The sequence below is a fragment of the Magnolia sinica genome, chromosome 6, assembly GCF_029962835.1.
Source record: "Magnolia sinica isolate HGM2019 chromosome 6, MsV1, whole genome shotgun sequence".
Lineage (NCBI taxonomy): Eukaryota > Viridiplantae > Streptophyta > Magnoliopsida > Magnoliales > Magnoliaceae > Magnolia > Magnolia sinica.
In genome coordinates, this window is record NC_080578.1 from 98,533,229 (window position 1) to 98,557,227 (window position 23,999).

The window sequence follows — 23,999 nt, forward strand, 5'->3', positions numbered from 1 at the left end:
ATGGGATCAAATATGTTATTTTGTTAAGCCCATCAAGATGAATATTTGAGATAATTATTAAGCTAAACCAATCATCAAGTGGGCTATAAAAGTGGGCCCACGAATTCGGAGTAATAACTCAATTTAAACATTGAGAATAAACTTAAAAACATTAATAGAAAATCTAATAATTAAATTACTTGCATTCCAACTGTGCAATCTGATGTAATTTCCAAGGGCCAGCGCATCACCAATCCCACTCTATCATCAAAGTGTTTCTCATTCTCTAATGAGGAGTTTGATGCTTAGGATCTAAGAGATTCACCAACACTGATGTAGATCGTTAAATTACTTGCATTCTAACTGTGCAATCTTAGAGATTCACCAACATTACGAGTACATCACAGGATCACCAACCACAGGCCATAATGAGACCAACCAAATAAACGATCTACAGGATCACCAACCACAGGCCACAGTCCTTGAAACCCTACTGCTTTAGGAGGAGAAGAGACGGAAGGCAGTAACTGCAGCGAGAGATTGCAGAGACGGAGAGAGATTTGGTGGGTTGGTGCGTTTCTCCCTCTTCCCCTCTTTTTAAAAATCTGACCGTTGAGCCTGTAAGTGACTTACAGGGAAGTGACTTCCCACCCCCATCCCCTTGCACTTTTCTCAGATTATTTCAAGGCATGAGCACAAAAATGACGCAGATCCAACGGTCAAGTGGACCACACCAAATAATAAGCTTGGTTGCATTCAAATGCACAAAGCATTAAATGTCAGTTGCATTAAATGCCAGAGTCATCTATGGTGTGATCCATTTGACCGTTGGATCTGCTTTATTTTTGTTTTGATGCCTTCAAATAACCTGAGAAAAGGGATAGACGGCTTGGATGCACAGATACATCACGGTGGGCCCGCCCACAGAACTGCCCGTTCGGAGCTAGGGACCGGCGGGGATAGTACGCAATCCGCGTCGGTATCCACCGAGGTGGGTGAGGCCCACTGTGATTTATGTGACTAAATCCGTATTTAAATCCAAAAAATGAAGTAGATCCAAATCTCAGGTGGGCCATAATACAGGAAAGTGGTAATCGACCATTAAAAACTTTCCCGTGGGCCACAAAAGTTTTGGATCAAGCTGATATTTTTGTGGTCTCTTCATCCAAATCTTTGTGACCTCATCAACAGGTTGGATGACAGATAAATATTCTGGCGGCCCCCATGAAGTTTTTAATGGTGGGGATTCAATCACTATTGTTTCCCGTGGTATGGTCCACATGAGAATTGGATATGCTTCATTTTTGGCATCATGCCCTAAAATGAGCTTTCAAAATGGTTGGACGGTGTGGATTTAAGGCAATTAAATCACTGTGAGCCCCAGTCAGGGGTCCCACCCACCTCTGTGGATACGGGGTCTCACCGAATCCACTCTCTCTCTCTCTCTCTCTCTCTCTCTCTGCGCCAGTCAGCAGCAGCGCCAACACTCTAAATTCAGAACTGTGCATGAACAACAGAGAACAAGTAATATAACCATAAACTGTATAATTAGGAGCACACCCTCATTGGGCACAGGGAGCACCAAGAAATGGTGGATTATCGCCCACCACTGTTGACAGGAATCTATGAGCATTTGAAATTTTGAATTTCTATTTTGAAAAGCATGTCAAGATTCCCACTCAAATTCACGGATGGCAGGAGATACGGGCACCAACTCCCTGTACACACCTTGCAGTCACAATCTTCTCCCTATAAACAAATACAAGAAAAGGACCTCTGAATTCCTTTGAAAAATAAACAAAATTCAAACCTGTGTACCAAATCATAGTATGATGCATCATCCTAAATTGGGTTTCCCAAGGAAAAAAAGGGGAAAATTCTGATACCATCAGTTACTTCTTTTTTTCCCAAGGCATACTAATCCCTCCTTCCCTAAATCAAAACAATCAAATGCCACAAGCACGGTCCTTTTCCTGTAGCTCTCACTTGTATAGGCATTGTAGTTACACAGTAACTCTAACAGGCACTGAAATGGGTAGATCCAACAGAAGGCAATAGATCATTCTGCAATATATGAAAAAAAAAAAAAAAAAAAGAATCTTAGAAGTTTGGATGCAGGAAAGGGCATATCCAGAAACGTGTATCAAAAAACTGGAAAGAAATAGTTTGATATGGCAGTCATATAGAGGTTTTCTGGAACACATCCCAATATATTGCAGTCCTATCATCAGGGTTTTTGCCTTCGACTCTGGGTCATCTTCCAATGATCCAAACCATTCATGAGTCTCACTTCACGTGCTAGATAGACAACATATAAAAGATGTCAACCAGATTACTTCAACCTTTGATCATTCGGTTCTTTTGCTTTGAACATGGATAGTCAACCTTTGTTTGATCATAGGGTTGAAATATCAAACCAACCCCCCAACCCCTCTGAATGGTTTGGGTCACTGAAAAAACACCCAAATGCAATGGCTAGAATCCCAACATGTCTTATTGCAATAATTTGGGATATATTCTACCAATTCATATATGCAAGTGCATGACATTACATGGTTATTCACAAGGAACTACTTTTGAATAAAAGGGACAAGAAAAGGAATTTTAAATAAAGGACTAACCAAATTAAGCCTTTAATTTACAGAAAGTATCTAAGCCACCTTTAAAAAACACTTAAATTTACCCAAACTATTTCATGTCATCAACACAAAGCCTTGTCCCGGCTATAGTGGATTGGCTTACCTAAAACATCTCAAGTGTGAAAAGCAAAATGCCCAATCTACCATTTACAAATTGGCCTCCATGTTGCTTCTACACAGCATACTTGGACTAGATAGAAACCATTCATGGGCCATAATCCAAAAATCACTGTTTGGACAATCCTAACCCTTCAGTAGATGCACAAAATTGAACTAAAAGACAAATGTCAACAATGGCTCAAATTCAGTGAGAGAAATGTCCATGTATTATATGGTTAAGATATCATTAGCCAATGAATGGCAGAGGCTTACAGGATTCCTGGTTTGGATCATCATATACAAAATTGCCATGTATGATACACTATCTGGAGCCTTTAATGCATATGCTATGGTTGTTGACTTCAAAGATATAATGAATGCCTATTTTTTGCTCGAGTCTTTCATGCATATGCTATGGTTGCCGAATTACATAATTAGTTCAATTTCTTAGCACTTAACTAATTAACTTGGAAAATCTGCTCCAACCATTGACCCTTGACCGTGCCCCAGAAATGGTCCTTGATGACAAATTGTAAAGTATATGTTAAATGCAAAACTTGGGAGATTCTTCTTCACATGAATAATGTAAAGGCGCAGTGCAATTTCAAGACACCATGCCATTCTTTATTAGATTGATACTTACTAGGTAAAATCTATCCACTCAAACTTATATCGCGAATTACCCTTTTCAAAGCTCCTTGAAACATGTAACTGCATGCATCTGAGGATATTGTTAGATGATTTTAGCCACTAATCCAAGCTTTTCCATTTTTGTAATCATTTCCCTTGGGGGTATTTTGGGTTTGTCAGTTTTACCACAAGCATCTGTATCACCTCATTTGAGTCATTGTTAGAACTGATTTTCTTTTAAAGGAAAACTGTACTTGTATGTGATAATTCTTGTTTGCTACTTGCAATTATTCTGGTTAAACCTATGTGACCCTCAGGTTTGGTTGAATTTCTCCTCTGTTTCAAGAAAAAGTTCTTGTGACATTGATCAAAGATTTTATAGGGTAGCACATAGTGAAGAATTGCAAATGAAATTTTGTTGAATCAGTCATGAGTGAAGGTGTAAAGGTGAGGGAATGCACGAGAATTGCAAATGAAGTTTTGTTGAATCAGTCATGAGTCAAGGTGAGGGAATGCGTGCACACACACTTGCAAATGAAATTTTGTTGAATCAGTCCACACACAGAGACACGGGAGTTCTCACAGACTAGTTGTAGATTGAAAAACGTGCAACTGGCTGCAAGTGGGACCTACAGTGGTGTATGCATGTCAACCAATCCATCCAACAAGGTGCCCCATCATGGCCCAAAAATATGCTGATCCAATCTTCATGTGGGCCACATGATGGAAAACAATGGATAACCACCCAAAAATATTCAAATTCCAAAGATGGTGCATGAATGTCATCCAATTTATCCAACAGGGTTCCCTCATCATGGAATTAGGATGGCCAAAAAATCACGCTGATCCACTCTCTCATGCGCATGCATGCTTGTCCACTATTTCTTTGTGTGACAGTGTGTGTGACAGTGAATGTAATGCTGAGCAGCCATAGCAGTTAGAGAGGAACTTAAAATACCTGGATAATCAGTAAGCATTGAAGGATCTGCCATTGGTCTTCAGCAGCATGGATGATGGGACATGCCCCTTTGAATTTAGTCCCTTAACCAAGAAATCAAATGCTTCTTACCCGATTTTAGTCTCTCCATTCACTAAGTTGCCTCCATCTGCAGTCCCAACACCTGTAACTTCTTTACTGCTGCTCTTCTTCTGCCTGTCTTTATTAAGAGATGGCCCATCTCTAGAAGGGGTAACTAATCTCTTGACAGCCTTCTCTTGCTGTAGAGTTTTATCAGCGATGCTATCCTGGACTGAAGTTACCTCCTTATCAGAACTTGTGACACTTTTAGGAGCACTCTTATCCTGGGTTTGTGCTGTGTCCTGTCTGGCGAGTTCATCCTTTGGTGTGCTCACTACTTTTCTCAAAGTGCCCTTATCGGATGCATTTTGGGAAGAAACATTTTCCTTCGCGGGGCTGCTTGATCGCTGCTTGCCACTGCTTTTCTCTTGGCTTGTGTCAGGAAGTAGTGCTTTGTGGCTTAGGCGCAGTTGACCCTTTTCATTTATCTAACCAAAAAAAAAATCTTTCCATAAATAGTTGTTCTATGGTAACTATTAAAAAGCGAAAATTGACCAGTGAGAAAGGAGGATGATAATTGAAAAACTTTAGCCAGCCGACTCTGCTTAATAAAGATTTTGTTCAAGTAAATGGAGTGTTTCAACTTGTATAGAATCCATGCTAACTTGGACACCCAAAGAACTTGAAAAGAAGGATAGAAATAACAAAAGGCCTTAATGCAGGGATATTTTCACATCGGGCTCGAGTGGGGTAGCCTGTGGGATGAGGGGACACACTCAGGGTGGGCAACCTGTGTGAAGCGGGCCCATGTGAAGTGGGGCACACGAGAAGGGTTCGACCAACGTCCTAACCCATGGGATGTGAGGCCTGGCTATGAGATGAAGGGATTGATTCGCCACACTCTATCAGTTCGAGCTTTTAGAGCAAGTGGCTAATTGTCCTAAATCAAATTGGTATCAGAGAGGGAGGTCTCATGTTCGAGACTCCTAACTAGGGGTGATTAATGCAGGGGCATTTTCACACCGGGCTCGAGTGGGGTAGCCCGTGGGATGCGGGGACACACTCAGGGTGGGCGGCCCGTGTGAGGTAGGTGGCTTTTGTGATGAGGGCCCATGTGAAGTGGGGCCCACGAGGAGGGTTCGGCCGACGTAGTCTATGCACAAGTCATGATAACTTTGTTTGAGAACTTGAGTTGAGAGCAGCATCTCCAGAATTGGTTGGATAAATAAAACAAAAAATAAAATAAAACACCAAATAAAACAAAAATAAAATAATGTTCAAGTTGGTTTAGAAATCGTTTTCAGTTTTACGAGTTTTGACACCACCTGGCCAATAGAAAACTTCTTTTAATTCGTTAATCAAAACCTGAGCGAGACAACTTGGCTGTTTTCCAAGTTGATAATCAAGAATTTGAACTGCATATTCAACTATCCCTGTTAGAAGGAGTTCCATGTTCAGGTTGACATTCCTGGCTGTGGTATTTAACAGATGCACAAGGCATGGATGATCAACGCCACCAATTACCTATTGATTGGTTTTTAAAAAGTACAGTTGCGAAAACAACTGAAAGCAATTCATTTTCACCAGTTGAATCAGCTTGGGTGAAACAGATGTGAAGCAAACATTGCTCTACTCATGACAAGGAGAAAGTGCGTATATGCTTCATGCCTCAATAGTGACTATTATACCATTCTGTAGATCCTCTTTTGTGGACTTTTAGTGCCATTATTTCTGATTAAAGGCTATGGCTCCTCTTCGAATCTCCATACCATTCACCACAAAGAAATTTTAAAAGCACAGTTATCAAAATTTCAAGTAGATACCATATGAAAAGATCAAAATGTAACATGCAGGCAGAAAAACTAGGTCACAAACCTCGATAAGTTTGACATCCAAGCGGTCTCCAACTTTGAAAACCTGTAAATGAGGAAGGGAAGCAAAGGACCCCAAATCTAGTCAATAACCAAAAATCACGTATCAAATCAGAAATCTCAAGGGGATGTTCGCAACATTCGCAACATCCTTGAAGCTTTTAAATGGCACATGGGGTAACCCATCATCAATTTGAACCATTCATTCATACAACTAGGAGTCAGCCATGGTTTAAAAATCATGCCAGTCGGATGATCCTAAGCGTTTGATCAATATAATGGAAAACAGAAAACCGAGATTGAGTAGATGAACAAAATAACTCCAATCATCATCTTGAAACATCTACTAGAAAGATCCAACTTTGTATTGCTTATGATTCCAAAGTAGCACTTTGGTTTGATGATTCTAACCATGTGATCTACGGGTTGTAAACAACGGACAATTGTAACAAATTGGCCCCATCCAAAGGGTTAGGATCATCCAATCAGAGTGAATTTTGCCCAATGATGTGCCCCCATTGGTACTATTGAATGAACCGTCCCACACTGATTGGATGTCCCACACACCCCCACACATATGTGCGCGCACACATGCATGTGTGCGCATATGGTCTCCTTTGAGAGTTCCTCGCAGGAAACTCCGCGTGCAAGCAAATGGGGGCTGCCTTTGGTGGGCTCCATTGTGATCCATATGCAAAATCCACTTTGACCATCAGATGCATTACCCCATGGTAGAGGGATGCCCACCCTTTAATTTTTACAGGGCCAACCATGACGTATATGTGAAATCCACTTCAACCATTAGAGATGCATCATCACATGTTAGGCACAAAGCTCAAAAATCAAGCAGGTCCATAATTCGGGTGGGCCACACCAAGGGAACTAATTGGAAGAAGAACGTCCACCCTTATTTTTTACAACGCTCACCGTCATGTGTACGTGGAATCCACTCAGACCACTAAATGCATCGCATATTAGGCCTTGGGCCAAGAAATCAGGTTGGTCCATGATTTAGGTGGGGCACACCAAGGGAAACATTTTGGAGGGTGGGCATCACCTTGCACATTGTTCTCGATCGTGTTGCCCACCCGAATGATGGATGGACCTGATTTTTGGCCCTAGGACTAGGGTAACCCATCTGATTATCAACATGGATGTCACATACAGATCGGGGTGGGTTCCACCTGAGGTCCGCCCAGTTTTGCTTGCACGTAAATCCCCCTATGGCACACAGCTCGCAGTGGACATCACACACACACACATAGAGGTTACAGTCCACCCAGTGGATAACTTCTAACTTGCTAGGTGCATGGGAGATCGAACCCGTTCAATAGATTGGCCCCACCATGAGGAACATTTCATGCAAAAATCAGCCCCTTCCACACTGACCAAGTGGACCACACTTTTACAAACAACATAAAGAAATGTAACCGATGTTTATTGGAAAAAGCAACCCCAAAGGTATTTTGTTATTTATCAATGGCTATAAACTGTTTTCTATGGTGTGGCTCACTTGATGATTGGATGTGGCTGATTTTTGCACTCGGTGAGCCTCATGAGGATTGGATGCCACAAGTACTTAAAAGGTTGAAAGCAATCCACTGGGTGGACTGTAAACTGTGGTCCAACCAGTTAGACTTGAGACTTTTTTTTTGTATGTGTGTGTGTGTGTGTGTGTGTGATCATCATTGATCAGCCTATTATCTTAGAAGTCAAATGACTGATTTCTAAGTAGAGTATGACATTTTAAACATTGATTTCGATATTCTTTGGATGGCAAACAAGGAACAGTATCACATAATGTGGAAATTTCCGTATGCTTACATCTTCAGCCTTCGCCAACCAATTTGAACTCAGCTCGCTGATATGACAGAGCCCCTGTGAAGGATAAAACTCGTGATAACTTAGGCAATTCAAACTGTGTTTGTGCATGTATAAGAAGTAATATAACATAATTTCAATCTGCAAAATTTTTTTTTTAAAAAAATGGTGCAAGCAAAACTGGACCTCACATGTACGGTCTATTGAGCCAAGTAAATGCACAATAAAAATTTGTTTCTTTCCTCCTTATTCAAACATCACAAAATAGAGAACATTTCTTTTTCTAACAGTTTGTAACTTCATAATTATACCAGCATTTTCATTCACAATATTGAAGTAAAAAATTGATTCCCTCAGTTGTGTTAGAAAGAAAAATCATCTCTTGGTGCAAATTGTTTCTTAATGTAGATAATCTCTTGGAACTTGCAAGGCATGGAGTGTCCAGGGAAGAGGGCTCTAATAACGGAAACTGCTACAAGCAAAAAACTTAAATCATGACCTTCCAGGAAACAAAGTTACAGGACTTCAATTTTTTTAAAAAAAAATTAATTTTTTTTTTTTAAAAAAAAATCCTGTTTGGAGAAACAACAGGGCAGATTGGGTGGTGATACCAACACCACCCAGCTAGGTGGTGTTGAATGCTGTGGGGCCCACTGTGATGTATGTGTTTTATATCCACGCTGACCATCTTTTTTGCCAGCTAATTTTAGGACACAAGCCCAAAAATGAAGCAGATCCAAAGCTCAAGTAGACCACACCACAGGAAACAGTGTGGATAATGATACCCACCGTTGAAACCTTCCTAGGGCCCACCGTAATGTTTATTTGCCAACCAACCTGTTGATAAGGTCACACAGACCTAAATGAAGGGAAAACACAAATATCAGCTTGATCCAAAAGTTTTGTGGCCCCCAAGCAGTTTTTAATGGTGGGTGTTCAATTACCACTGTAGTATCACAATAAAGGAGACAAGAACCCTAAATTCTTCCATTGCATCACGAGAGCAAGAAGAAAACAAAGATACCATGTTATTGAAGTCAATGGAAGCATGATGGAAGGTAAGCAGGAAATGTTGAGCAACATCGTCAACTTCCACTCTAATCTATGATCTGCCGACTCAAGAAAACGATCAAATTTGGATTACTTGGAGTCTGAACGCATTAGAGATGGGAAGGTAAACTGGGGAACAACCCATAAAAGAGGTTCCAATACCTTTTTCAAGTGTCTTGGGAAGAGGTAAAAGGGGACCTGCTGAAGTTTATTTCGAGAATTTACAACAGGGGGTGGATATAAAAAAAGGTGGGAGCATGTTTTTGGTTTTAGTACCGATAAAAGGGGCAGAAAGCCTTTGCGATTTTAGGTCAATCAATTTGCTGGGAAGGCCGTACAAAGTATTGGCCACGATATTAGTAAGCATATTAAGGAAGGTTCTAGGGAGAGTTATTTCAAGATCACAAGGAGTATTTCTGGTACTTTCTTACATTTTTGTTACATAGAATGGGGCTGGGAGGCATTGGATGACAATTGCATCTCATTACATCTCATTAAAGCATTACTAAATCTTGCTAAATAGTTCTCCAAAAGGTTTTTTCAGAGGTTTGCAGAGGTATTTGTCAAGGGTATCCCCTCTTACCCCTATTTATTTATGGTGATTGTCAAAGCTTTGAGTAGAATGACTGGGAAAGTAATGGAGGTTGGGTTGGTAAGGGGATTCAAGGTTCCATTAAGTGTTTATCAATGCATGTATGGCACCCTCGGGATATAGAAACATGTCAATATGGCATGTGTCGTGGAATCTAATGCTGTTTGAGACAAACATTGGGAAAATGATGGGACTTTTCAATGGAACTTCAAGAGATTTTAAAAGAGATGATTATACACTTAGAACTCGAAACAATAAAAGGAGGAAAAAAAAAAAAGAAAGAAAGAAAGAAAGAAAGAATTCACAATAAGTTTACTTTGTATAGGTTCCAAAACCATTTGTTTGACATAATGATGCAATTATATCCAAATACAATACAAGTACCAAAACACAAACAAGACATCCCCCCAAAAAAAAAAAAAAAAAAAATCAAAAACCAAAAACAAAACAAAAAATACATCTATTCCCACTATATCACACCAAGAGATTCCCTAAAAAATCCCCAAAAGAAAATGAGGTTTTTTTTTATTTGGTTCTTTCCAACTTTCCCCCTCCCATGTGCTGGCACTATAACGACAATACATGTCTCATGTACCAATAATATCAAGGAACTTTATGACGAATCCTAATGATATCTCGTGTTATTTCAAATTATTGGGCGATATCATCGATACAATGCGATATAATCGGTGATACCAGGTAGTTTTATAATTCCTTTGTTGTTTCATATTACACACCTATAATACTAATCAATGTTGTCAAACCACATACGTGGTTCTGTGCATATGCGATTGCACTTTCTTTCTTTTTTTTTTTGAAAATTTCAGTTGAAAAAAAAAATGTAGAAAAATATAAGAAGTTAGGGGTAACTTCCCCAAGTTTAGATAACTAATATAGTAATTTTACATATATAAAATTATGTTGTGAGAAATAAAATCAATTAAAAAATGAATGAATACATCAAATTTAACATTCAACAATATAGTTAAGTAACAAAACCATCAATAAGCTGTTTATTGTACAAATACAATTTTGAAGTTACATCTTGATGTTTATTATTTATACATTATAACACTAACACTACTTACAAGTTTCAAAATAAATAAATAATACTAATAGTCTAAAATCTAAATAAATGAATGTTGCTTGAAGCTTGATCTTCCAAGAGGGGGAAACTTCTCTTCTTGAATGATCACCTTGCTTTAATCTTGTAGAGAAGTAGGAACTAGGAACTTGGCTGGAAGTAGGATGTAAGAGAGAGATTATATTTGCAATTGAAGTAAGAATGTAAGAGTAAAAGAGAGTTTTGGAGTGATAATGTTGCAAATGGAGGAGGTTTGGATGCTTTTTTGTAGGCAAAAGTTCAAATTTTTTTTTTTTGGCAAAAAATAAAATAAAAATGTGCCAACTGGCACATATGCGATCGCATATGCTGTATGTGATCGCATGCATCGCATATCCTCACACATTTAGCATATGCGATCACATATGCCATTATGGCATATGCGATATGCATACGGGAATTCGCATATGCGAATATGCGGTCGCATTTAACAACATTGATACTGATAATATCAGTTCACATCGTTGACCCTAAAAGAAAAGTTTGGAAGAGATGGCTATTGGATATTACATTGTCTCGAGATTGATGATACGCTCTTATTTTGCGAGCTAAGAAAGATCGGGTAGCCTATTTGCAAATGGTGATAAGATTGTTTGAGATTGTTTAGGGTTAGAATATTAACTTCCAGAAAAATGTTATGTTGGGAATTTGACTAAATGGACTGTGGAACATTTTCTTTTTTCTTTTTCCTAAAAAAAAAAAAGGGCTCTGGAATTTTTGGTTGTAAGGCAAGAAGACTACCATTATGTTACCTTTGTTTACCTGTGCACCGGTAAACCCCTTAAAAGACTATTTGGCTGGAAATTGTCATTGTCGAAAAGCAAATATCTATCATTGGGAGGTCAAAAACATTGATTAAGGCTGCCCTTTCTAACATGCTGTTGCACTTAATGTCATCTTTCAAGTGCACAAGAGTCACCCACCAAGTTGAGAAGCTTCAAAGGGACTTCTTATGGAAAGAGATGAAAGATGAAAGATAAAAGAATGCTCCAAATGGTGAATCAAAGTAAGGTTGCAAAATATAGGAATATGGGTGTATAGCCATAAAAGATTTGACAGTGATGAATCAAGCACTTGAGTAAATGGTAATGTAGGTTCAAGAAGAAGGGTAACTCACTAATGAGACAATTGCCTGAAAATATGGTATTCAAGATGAAGGTTGGTTCACCAAGGATTCATAGGTAGACAGGAGTTAAATAAAGGCATCTCATTTGTCGTAGGGAATGGAACTATAATATGATTTTGGGAAGATCTAGTGTAGAGATAGACCATGGCAGTCTTTAGGAAATCTATACAGGATTGCAATGAAGATTCTTTCATCTCACATTGCTTCATAAGCGAGGGGCAATACATGCTATCATCTTCATGTTTCCATAGAAATATATCAGAGGAGAACGAGGATTCTCCAGATTACAGGAAAAGGAGCATATAGGCATCCCTCGTCAGGACACTCCAATAGTTAGATGGGATTTTGGCATGTTAGGTTCATTTTATCCCATAATTAAGAGAGATGGTAGGCAAATGATGGGGACATCCCGCGCACGCCGTCCACACGTGCACGCACACCATCCCCCCTATACTCATACGCCAGAAGGAGGGCCCCACTGTCTATCTGAATCGATGACGACGTCCAGGGAGGGCCTCCTAGGTAGAAGACAAAGTTTTGATTCAAAAGAGTAGGCCCGTTAGTCAAGAAATGCCCATCATGGGATCTCATGATCACGGCCCACTAGTCAGATTGATTTCATATTTTAGGTTTTGCTTATTGTTATTATTTAGAACATCATGAACGCTTTGAATTTCTTTGTTTGGTTTTTATTTTAATTTACTTCACTGCTAAGTAATAGGTTGTGCACATAGCGCGAGTTTAGATGTATAAGATTTTTCCTATAAATAAGCACCCCTTGTAGTTTTTTTGATTCATTCAAGCTTAATAAAAATTCTTGCTTTATTTTTCTTCTCTCTTCGTGAGTTGTGGGAGAATTCAAGTGGGTACGAAGCCCTCCCTTTTCGAAGGGCTAACTACCATGGTACGAAGTCACATCTATCCTCATCCATCCATACCCTCTCCCATCCATATCTCTCATCTTTTATCATCATCATTGCTTCGAATTTTTCAGCTTTTGCAGCCATTCATCCCCCTACAGTCAATTTCTAGAATTTGGACCTGTAGGAGGACTGAAACTTCGACGGAGCACCGCACCGCGACCGTACGCCGGATCGTCATCAAACTTGGAGGGATTGGAAGACTCCTGGTCGACCAAGGCCTAGGTGTCAATTTGGGAAGGCGGGCTTCCATCACACATGCGGCCAGCCCACCTGCGCACGTGCATCAGCCCCGGGTCACCGTCTGCACGCGGGAGCTTTCTCTGGGTCAAGTTTTCTTCTTGTTTTCCTATTTCATAAACCCTAACCCTAGCTTGCATTAGCCCCAATTTATTTGTCCCCTTTTCTCACCCTAAGGTTCCTTGAATTGAACTTGAGGAATCCCTTGGATGAGGGGCTGATTACTATGCATGTGTAGATGATTATTTCTTATCTTTGAGTATCATTTGGTTCATAATTTTTATTGATTCAGCCCTAACATGCGTAGGCTTGGACCCGCGTAGATTCTCCTTAATTGAATGGTTTGGACTTTCATGTGGGATATGGAATTTGTGTAATTATTTCTGAACTAACGTGATCTTAAGCCTGAAATCTCGCACATCATATTTGAATTTCATGTCCTGCATCAGCAAGGGAGGACCGACATGGAGGCTAATATTTGTTGACTTCCAGAGCTGCTAAGAGTAGTCCTTATGATGTTAGCTTCTAAAGAAAAATAATTACCACAGATCACCTTCGGAAAAGAAATATGGTTATAATAAATGCATGCATACTGTGGTTAAAAGCAGACGAATCAGCTAACCATAAATCTATTGTGCAACTTCTCTGCATTTATTTGGAAAAGGATAGTCAACCTTTTATGGCATGCAATGGGTTAACCCCCATGGTTCTGAATGTCGGTATCAGTCGGCGTATTGGCTCGGTGGAAAAAAAATGATACGATGTCGTGTATCAGTGTTAGAGCTATATCAGTCCAGATCGGTCTTAAAAAAAATTAAGCCAAAGAATTTAGGAAAATATCAGGAAAAAAGAGAATAATAAGATATCCATGAATCAATCTTCTTCTTCTTCTTCTTCTTCTTCTTCTTTGTATTTCCGACATGCATATGATGGTGTATCGGACCATTCTTTGATAAGAATGTTGTCTATCGGTTTGACTTGTTGAAGGTCAACTAAATGGACCCTAATTGAACACAAATCAAGCATGATTGTGAACTAGGGCCCATTACATTGAAACTTGAAAGACAACAAAAAGAAGATGAATTTTTTTTATTTTTTATTTAAAGAGTAAAGGTTTATCTTTCTTTCTGATTTTTCCCATAATGGTCCACTTCACTTCGATTTGTTGAATCCCATTCAAATCATTTGTTTTGATCCCAAAATAAGTCTATATTTAGCCTAAAATGAGTTTTAAGCTTCTTCCATGGCTTAAATGAAAAAAGAAGAGAAGACATAAGTGAAAATTTGAAAAAAAAAAAAAAATCAAAATTGTGTGTATCGGTCTATATCAGGCGTATCGGTCCTGTATTGGTGCCGATACGCCCTGTATTGCATATCATCTCATGTCGATACGGATACTATATGGCCGTATCAGTTGATACGATATTGATATTCATATCTATTGTAACCCTTGAGACGCTCAAAGTTCTATTTCAAACTTGAAGAGGGTCTATTGATAAAATAAGAAGCATTTTGTCGCATTTTCCAATCTTGTTGATGTTTTGTACACTATGCAAGGAATGTAATAACAGGACATTCAACAACAGATCGGAATTGCTCGAAATAGTATTCCATAGGATGAAAGCATATATTTTATTCAGCGCACAAGGGGTTCCTTTTTCAAGGGATGCTAGCTAGAAGATCTAGAGAAGAATTTGAGAGCTCCTTTGTCTCGTCATTTGGGGTGGTGCATGCATGCGTGCATGTGTGTGTGGGTGTTATATAGTTATGAAGAGAGCAAGAATAAAGCATATCAAAATTTTAAAAGTTAAAAATGAAATTAGGCATATCAGATGAAAAATATACCATATTAACAATTTTAATCACTAAAAGTTGGGCTCGTCATGTACAGTTCATTGTTCTAAGCAATCATGATCAAATCTTGCATTTTCCTCTTTATTTGATGGAGTGCAGACTTTTTTTCACAACTAGTCATAGTTTTTAAGTTACACTAGTTCCATCATGCACAACATTTGGAATCCTAAACCAATTCCTGAAGTTGTGTCAGAAAGTAGATGTAATGCGTTTGACAAAACATACTTGAATTGTTAAACTGAAATTGGGCATATTATGATGAAACAGATACCTCACGCCCAGGTGCGATCTCAACAAAAACTCCATAAGGGGCAATGGATTTGATTTCACAATTCCTGTGATGAATGAAAAAATTGTTAGATAACTGCGCAACTAACGTATTTAGAGCCATAGCTGTGGCAACATATCAAATTAAGCAACAAATTCTGTTCAAGTGGCACACTTAGAAGTTTTCAACATCGCACAAAATCAGCAAACTGTGAAGGTCTCAGATCAGATTCTTGAATGTGTAGAATTTTAACTCAGTCATAATCAATTTGTTACAACAATGGAGGCAAGACCAATGTTAATTAAATTGCCATCTGTCTACATTTTCCATTCTGAAATGTGCCATCCGGATTATGGGTCATTTACAATATGGAACACTTTCTACTGACCGGATATTATGGTTCACACTCTTCTCGTTGACTAGTCTGTAATATTTTTTACTGTATAAATTCTAAATGACACTTGTATCGCCAATGCATCAGCAACATTATTGATAATATCACCAATGTATCATTGTTGCCAAAAATCCATTTATTAAAAAAAATCCATTTCAAAATTTCTTTTAGGGAGACATGGTTGTATGATGAAATGCATGTATGTGCATGCATGGATAGATGCATGCACGCATGCATGACTGGGTGGGTCATGCTTGTGTTTATATATATATATATATATATATATATATATATATATATATATATATATATATATATATAGAGAGAGAGAGAGAGAGAGAGAGAGAGAGAGAGATGCTCACCTGTGCACACCTTTGCACATGTGTCATGGGCACAAAATCCGAACAGTCCACATGATGCGGCACCCCATAAAACCCCCAAGGCCCAACTTTTACCTTGATCCAAAACTTTGGTGGGCCATGGCAAAAGGAAACAGTTTCCTCCCCTGATTTACCTTTCTTTGCTATGGGCCACCAGAGTATTGGATCAGGCTGAATAGTTGGGCCCCAAGGGTTACATGGGGTGCTGCATCACATGGACCGATCAGATTTTGTGCCCATGACACGTGTGCAAAGGTGTGCATGAGCGCTCACCTAAGAAGGTGCGCAAGTGAGCATTTCTCTCTCTATATGTGTGTGTGTGTGAGCGCATGCGCGCCATTGCATGTATATATGTAGGCATGCATGTGTGTTTGTATGTATATATGTGCATGCATGGATGGATGGATCCACCATTTTCCCCATGTTACACCAATATTTTCCTAAGTTAGCGATACATGCTCTTAGGCCCCAATTAAAGGGAAACTTATTATGTCTTCATCTTTTTTTGCTATTATTTGATTCCTAAATATGCAAATATATGAATTTCAACATTTGTCGAAGTATCATTGAGAAATTCCATCATTTCCCCCATGTTTCCCCAAGTCAACATTACATGCATTTAGGCCCCCATTGAAGGAAAACTTGTTATGTATGCGTCCTTTTTTCTTTTTGCAATTATTTGATTCCTAAATATGCAAATAAGCGTATTTTAACATCTCTTGAAGTTTCATTAAGAAATTCCACCATTTTCCTCAATGTTTCCCTCAGTGAGCGATACATTTTCGAGTATTTGCAATAATATAGGTGATACCGATACATGTTTCTGTATCCTCAACTAACAATACCATAATGATATCGACAATACGAACATTGTTCTCAACTAAGGAGGTGAAATTTGCAACTATTGGCACTCCTGCTCCAAAGGAAGTCCCTCCTGAGCCTATCCAATATGGCTGGAATAGATTTTGAGCAACGAGAGAGAGAGAGAGAGACGGGAAGTTAATAGGCAAGTTGGAGAGAGCATCTTTAATGAGCATCAGATGCCTTCCAAGGGACAATGAACGACTCTTCCAATAAGAGAGCCTTCTCAACCCGTTTGATGGCCACATCCCACAAATGCTTGGCAAGCTTGCCTACACACAAAGGGAGGCCATGATACGAGGAAGGGAAGGAGCCAACCCTACATTAGAAGCCAACCGCTAACTTACATAGAACAGGGGAGGGGTGATTTAATGCTAAGCAACTCGCTTTTGGATAGGTTAATCTTAAGGCCAGAGATAGCCTTAAAAAAAGCACTATTTTCCACAAGTTCTCAATGGACACTTTGTCAGCATTACAAAAGAGAATTGTCTCGTTGGCAAACTGAATATGGGTGGAAAGGGGACTTGCACTCGTAACCTTGATACCATTGATGAGGCTAGCAAACACTCCTTTATCCAGCATTCTGCTAAGGTCTTCATTAGCAATGATAAAGACGAAAGGGGATAGCAGGTCACCTTGTTCCATACCTATGGAAGCTTAGAAGAATCTTTTAGGTGATTCATTCACAAGAACAAAGAATTTCGCAGAGGAGATGCACACACGTATCTAGCTATAACATTTAGAACCAAAACCGAGCCGGCCACGCAAGAAGCCAAGGTAGTCCCAATCGGCATGATCAAATGCTTTCTCAATGTTGAGCTTGAAGACTACTCCACTCCTTCGCTCTCAAAGGCAGGAATCAATAAATTTGGGGGCTATGAGGGCGCAACCAAGGATTTGATGGTTAGCCACAAGAGTGCCCTGGGCTTCAAAGACAATACCAGTGAAGACCGGTCTAAGCTTAGAGGCAAGAACCTTGGCTGGAATTTTGTAGTGAGGGCTAATTGGCCGAAAGACCTTGAGCTAGATTGCACCTTCAATTTTGGGAATAATGACTATGAATGAGACCCTTATTTCCCACAGCCTGCGGCCTTTGATGAAGAAGTTAATAAGGTCTTATTTGATCACGTCTCATAAGACTTGCAAGAAAGCCAAAGGAAACCCGTCAGGACCTAGGGCTTTGTCTATGTTGAGCAAGAACACAACAACCTTAATTTCTTCTTCAGAGAATGGGGCTTCTAACGCTGAGACTTCCTCGGCGGAGACCTGAGAGAAGGCAAGGTTATCCAACTTAGGCTGGATCCAACCTTTACAGGATAACAGGTTGCTATAGAATGAGCCAATATGATCACAAACTAGACATTTGTCTTCCATTCTATCGTCAATAGAAACATTGTTGATCCCATTGCATCTGATCCTCACGCTAGTGATATATTGATATTATGGAAGAAGTGCATATTCTTGTCCCCCTCAGCACGTGAATGTAGCCTACATTTTATCTCTTCTTGCTTGACTTTATTCATGTAGTCAATAGTGAGAATGGATCTTGAGGCCTTTTCTTCTTCTAATAGCAAGCCGCCTTCCTCTTTAACGCCTAGAGATTTGATAGACAAGAGGATTCATTGACGTCGGCTTCCTTGCTCTTGATAATCTCCTTTCTCAATGACACGAGGTTCCTTTTAGCAGCCTGGGCTTCTAGCTAAGAACGAACACTGAGAAGCCATAAATGGAAAGGGGATTTCACCAATTACAGATCTTGGTAAAGAAACATTCTATTTCAAGCCACATTAACTTGAATATGAAAGGCTTAGGATCCAAACTCTTCTCACTACAGTCCAACAAAATCGACAAAGGTTAGAGATAGGGTGAAGAAGGCCTCGTTGCAAAATGATGGCGAAGGACTCCAACCAGGTGAGACTGGGAATTTGTCAAGGTGAGAGAGAATTTGGTGTTGGGGGAGGGGATTTCATGTCCCATAGATGAAGGTCAAACAAGCTCATCCTTGTCAAATCAATCAAAGAAGAGCTTCACGCTTTGGAAAGAAAACCTCCATTCGACTGTTCAAAGGTGAACCGAGTAACATTGAAGTCTCCTCCATGGTGGTGACCATCTGGCCCAGATATCATCGAGGTCTTCGTAGAGGAAGTGCCTCTGGGACGCTCTGCAAAAGCCATGAACTGCCTATCCAAGCATCCTCTTTGATCCACACTTCGTTATCCAAGGCCACCTAGCATCCTCTTTGGTCCACACTTTGGTATCCTAGACCACCAAAATATCACCTACAAACCCCTTTGCATTAAGAGCCACCCAATCCTTGGAAGGGACTCCCTAAATCAAATCCATTAGAGACCAGTTGACCGCTTGGACCTTGGTTTCCTCAAGGAAGGTTAGCCAAGCCCTAAATCTACAGTAGATGTCCTTGATCGAAGCCCTCTTCTCATGTATTGACATGCTAGATGCATTTGAAGAAAAGAAAAAAAATAAAAAAATAAAAAAAATAAAAAAAAATCAACATTTGGGTAACGGAAAATGGACATAGGGGAAATCCAAATTTCCTTAATTTTTACCCCTTGAAATAAGATTTGAAGTGTGGCTACTTCGACTATGGGATGACCAATTCCAACAGTGCTTATGACATTCAATCGGAGTTGTCTAGTTATGAATATGATGCAGGACATGAAATTAAATATTACATACAAGATTTCAAGCTTCAGATCATACCAATTTTAAACAATCACAAAATTCCACGTCCCACATACGATCAAACATTCAACAAGGGGAATCTATGGGGGTCCAAGCCTACACACGTTTAGGGCTGGATCAAATAAAATTATAAACCAAACAATGCCCAAAGGAGTGTAAGATTCATCCACTCTTGCAAAGGATAGTTCCCCAATTCAAGAGATTCACCATGTTTCAATTCGGGGAAAGTCTAGAGTTTGCAAAAGTTGGAAAAAGCTTGGAATTTGGGATTATCTAGGGTTAGGGTTAGGGATTTAAGGCTAGAGAGGAATAAAATAGGGGAGAGAGAATAACCTGAGAAAGTTCACACGTGTGGACAGTAGCCCAGCCCAGACGCACGTGCGTGAGTTTCTGTCTGCACATGTGTTAGGCCCACGAAACTGTAAACGTCCAGCTAGGGATTGGTCGGCCAGGGGAGGTCCACCCTCATGCCAAGCTTCACGTCGATCTGCAGTCCGGTGTGTGTGTGGTGCTCCGTCGCAGTTTCGGCCCCTGGTGGGGCCAAAATCTGAAAATCTGGTGTAAAGGAGAATTTGAGTGCAAAGAAAAGATAAATCTGAAGATGGGAAGGTTGTGGGAGTTGATGGATGTGGGGTGTAGGAGGTGGGAACGATTTGGGATGGTTGTCTTCGCACCACAGTAGTTAGCCCTTCGAGGAAGGGAGGGTTTCACACTCAATTAGCTTCTTCAACTCCAAGGAATAGAGAAGAAAAAAACACAGAATTTTATTCATAAACTTCAATGAAAAAAAAACCTACATGAGGTTGCCTATTTATAAGAAAACCCTAAACCCCAAAAGTCGCGCCATTTGCGCATACTATTACTTAGAGACGAAGTAACAAAAATAACAACTAATCAATGCAATCAAAACTGTTCATGATGTTTCTAATAACGATAATAACCAAAACTCAAAATCCTAGATCATATAGGGTAGTGGGTCACGATCATGAAATCCAATGGTGGAATCCCTATGATGATTGGGTCTACTCTAATGCTCCATAGCACGACCCCCTAACTAAGAGGTCTTCCATAGATGTCGTTGTCGATCCAGATCGATAGTGGGGCCTTCCTCCTCCTTGAGTACGTGCGTAGGGTGGGGGGCGTGCGCGTGCACATGATGTCCCCATCAACTTTCACTGGCTGCAAAGATTTTGTCATTGGCGAAACAAAACTCCTGAACCGTTCCAAGATGTCAGGATCAAGTCTCTGAAGCTCAGTGAGCCACGCACTGTCTGAAGTTGGGTGTGACTTCCACTTGACCAGGAACTTTTGAAATTCGCCGTCCGACATCGATACTATTTAATGGTCCAGAATATCCTCTATCTCCTCTCTGGGTGTGGGAGGGGTAAGTATGGGAGGTAGAGGCTAGGAAGATGGGTCGGGAAGAGGCCATGAATCAAGGGAAAGGTCTGGGGAATCGGGATGGTTCGGTGCAAGGCTGGACAATGTATCAGTGGTCCCCTAAAATGCAACTAGATCCTCCACATTGAATGTGGAACTAATTCCCATGGAAGGTGGAAGATCTACCACATACGCATTGAGACCGTTTCGTTTTATAATTTTAAATGGTCCAGCGCTACGCGCGTGTAATTTACGAACGGCTCCCTAAGGGTACCGCTCTAGCCTAATGTGGACCATCATAGTCCCCTACATTGAATTCCTTGAATCGTTTATGTTGGTTTGTAGAAATTTTGTAATGTTCATTACTATTATTGATCTTTCGCCTGATTTCGTGATGCAATGAATGAATGTGATGTGAAAAGGACTCTGTAGACTCTGATGACCTATGAGACAGGGACAAGGAGAAGATCAATAAGCTTCCTAGGAACAACATCACACCAAAGCGTGGCTTTATATGATCCAAACTGAATAGGAATAAGACAACGGTGCAGACTGAACTGAAAGTTTCATCAACCCAAGACACTCTATAGGGTTGAGGATGGACTTCAAGCTTCAAGCCCAAACGGCTCACAGTACCAGTTGATGCCACGTTGGTACAACTACCACTATCCACGATCATCTTGCAACTCTTATCACCACATTTTGCGCAAGTATAGAGGGTCGTGTTGCGGCCCCAATCGTCGGTATTCTTTGCTTGTGCAAAGGTGCGATGCACAACCGCAAGGGTTGCAGACTCTTGCGCTCCCTCTTCTTTTTTTTTTACACACGCACACCCACCCCCACACACGCCGTAGTGGGTTTTCACCACCTATGGATACTCGAACCCTTGACCGGGTGTTGAAACTCCCGAGAGTCTACCACCCGAGCAAGAGCAAGGATTCATCAATAAGGGGTTTCTGCTGGCTCATATTCTTCCTCCTCACCATCACTTTCTGAATGCACTACTTCTACTTGCCCATCAATAAGGAACACCTTGGTGCCCTCTCTCATGCCACACTAGTGGGCAAAGTAACTAAACTCCTGACATCTAAAACACCCTAGTCACATCACTTTTGCGCAAGCTAGACCCAACAACTCATTTACCTTTATCATCCTTGGGCCCAGATTGAACACTACTGGAAGGCTTGTATTGATATCCAATGCTAGACTTAGCCCCAGAAGGGTTGGCCATAGAGCCAGAATCACGAGGCTCAAATCGCCTTTCCACAAGTGTTTTGAGATATTGCTCGACCTTTAACACTACTTAATACATCTGTTCCAGAGCGTCTATGTCCTTGGCGAGCAACTCTCTCCTAATGTCAGAACGGAGGCCCGTCTTAAATCGAGCAAGAGTGAGTACGGGATCCTCATCAACTTCACACTGAGTCAAGTACTCTTCGAACTTCTCAATGTATTCAACCACACTCATGGAACCTTGTCGAAGAGACTGCCATTCTTCAACCAACCTCAAGTGATAGGAGAAAGGGAGGTATTTTTCCTTAAGAGTTTCTATCATTTCTTCCCAATGGACTATTAGGGATTCCCTCGACCTTTCTTTCTTTCACTCCACAGTAGCCAAAAACCTCTTTGTTTGGCCCACAAGCTTCATCTTGGCAAATCGGACTCGACGAGCATCCGACATGTCATACCACTCAAAATAGTAGTCCATATCCACCAACCAATCTAGAAAAGCTTTAAAGTCCAAGTGGTCATCAAACATAGGGGCTTTTACTCAACTCCCTGGAGGAGTCACGCATCTGGGTCATAGTGATCATGATGTCCCTTGCGAGGTGGGTGCACGGGTGCGCGCTCATGACCAATTCCTTGGCCACCTCCATTCCTTTGTCTATCCTCCTGACCACCTGCCTGATATTGGGCATCTTCCTCAATGGTGGGGTTTGCTCGGGCGGAGGTCTCTAGTTGGGTAATGCGCACATTAAGTTGTTCAAAGCATTGGTCAATACGTTGTTCCAAGTGCCTACCTAAAGACTCAAACTATCGGGTTATATTGTTCATTGACTCTTGCAATTGCTCCATGTTTAGTGTAGAGTCCAAGCCAAAACCACGACCAGTACATGGGCATACAACTACTCACTCAACTCAAAGACCCTCTAATACACTATATGCGTCTAAATGAGACTAAATGATCCTATAGGACTCTATATGAGGGAAACTACACAACGCTACTAAAATTCCAGCAACATAACTGTCCAAATAGTTTGTTAATAGAAAATTTGGCCATGAAAATTAGGAATTTTCTGACAACAAAAAATTCAACAGTCCATGTTGTGAATGATGAGTCCTAAACAGCCCTATATGATGAGATGTGATGCAAAATAGACGTGAATAGACTAAACCCTAAACACGCAATGCATTCCCCTATGAAAACCCTAAGTTCTGATACTTAATTTGATACAGGACAATTAACCAGTTGCTCTAAAAGCTCGAACTGTTAGAGTATGGTGAATTAATCCCTTTATCTCATAGCCCAGGCCCCACATCTCATGGTTTAGGACCTCGGCCGAACCCCCCTCGTGGGCTCGTGGGCCCCAAATCACATGGGCCGCCCACCCCGAGTGTCTCCGCATCCCACGGGCTACCCCACTCGAGCCCGATGTGAAATGCCCCTGCATTTAATATAATTTAATGCAGGACAATTAACCACTTGCTCTAAAAGCTCGAACTGTTAGAGTATGGCGAATTAATCCCCTTATCTCATAGCCTAGGCCCCACATCTCATGGGTTAGGACCTGGGCTGATCCCCCCTCGTGGGCTTGTGGGCCCCAAATCACATGGGCCGCCTACCCCGAGTGTGTCCCCGCATCCCACGGGCTACCCCACTCGAGCTCGGTGTGAAATGCCCCTACATTTAATCACCCTTGGTGAGGAGTCTCGAACACGAGACCTCCCCCGTGGGCCCCAAATCACATGGGTCACCCACCCCGAGTGTGTCCCCGCATCCCACGGGCTACCCCACTCGAGCCCGGTGTGAAAATGCCCCTGCATTAGAAT

At 40.7% G+C, this 23,999-nt stretch overlaps 1 protein-coding gene across 3 annotated transcripts in view; it reads right to left on the reverse strand.

The window, feature by feature from the left end:
* Positions 1–1,739: 1,739 nt before the first annotated feature.
* The window catches only part of LOC131249216 (probable polyribonucleotide nucleotidyltransferase 1, chloroplastic), a 97,288-nt gene continuing 75,028 nt past the window's right edge, over positions 1,740–23,999 (reverse strand). For 2 of the 3 annotated variants that reach the window (XM_058249849.1, XM_058249847.1), the window contains 5 exons: positions 15,234–15,297; positions 8,061–8,114; positions 6,241–6,282; positions 4,306–4,853; positions 1,740–2,043 (listed from right to left, as the gene is read on the reverse strand). In XM_058249849.1, the coding sequence (XP_058105832.1) occupies positions 4,413–4,853; positions 6,241–6,282; positions 8,061–8,114; positions 15,234–15,297 (601 nt within the window). In that variant the 3' untranslated portion in view covers positions 1,740–2,043; positions 4,306–4,412. The remainder of the gene's footprint in view (positions 2,044–4,305; positions 4,854–6,240; positions 6,283–8,060; positions 8,115–15,233; positions 15,298–23,999) is intronic. The other variant, XM_058249848.1, reaches the window with a different exon arrangement.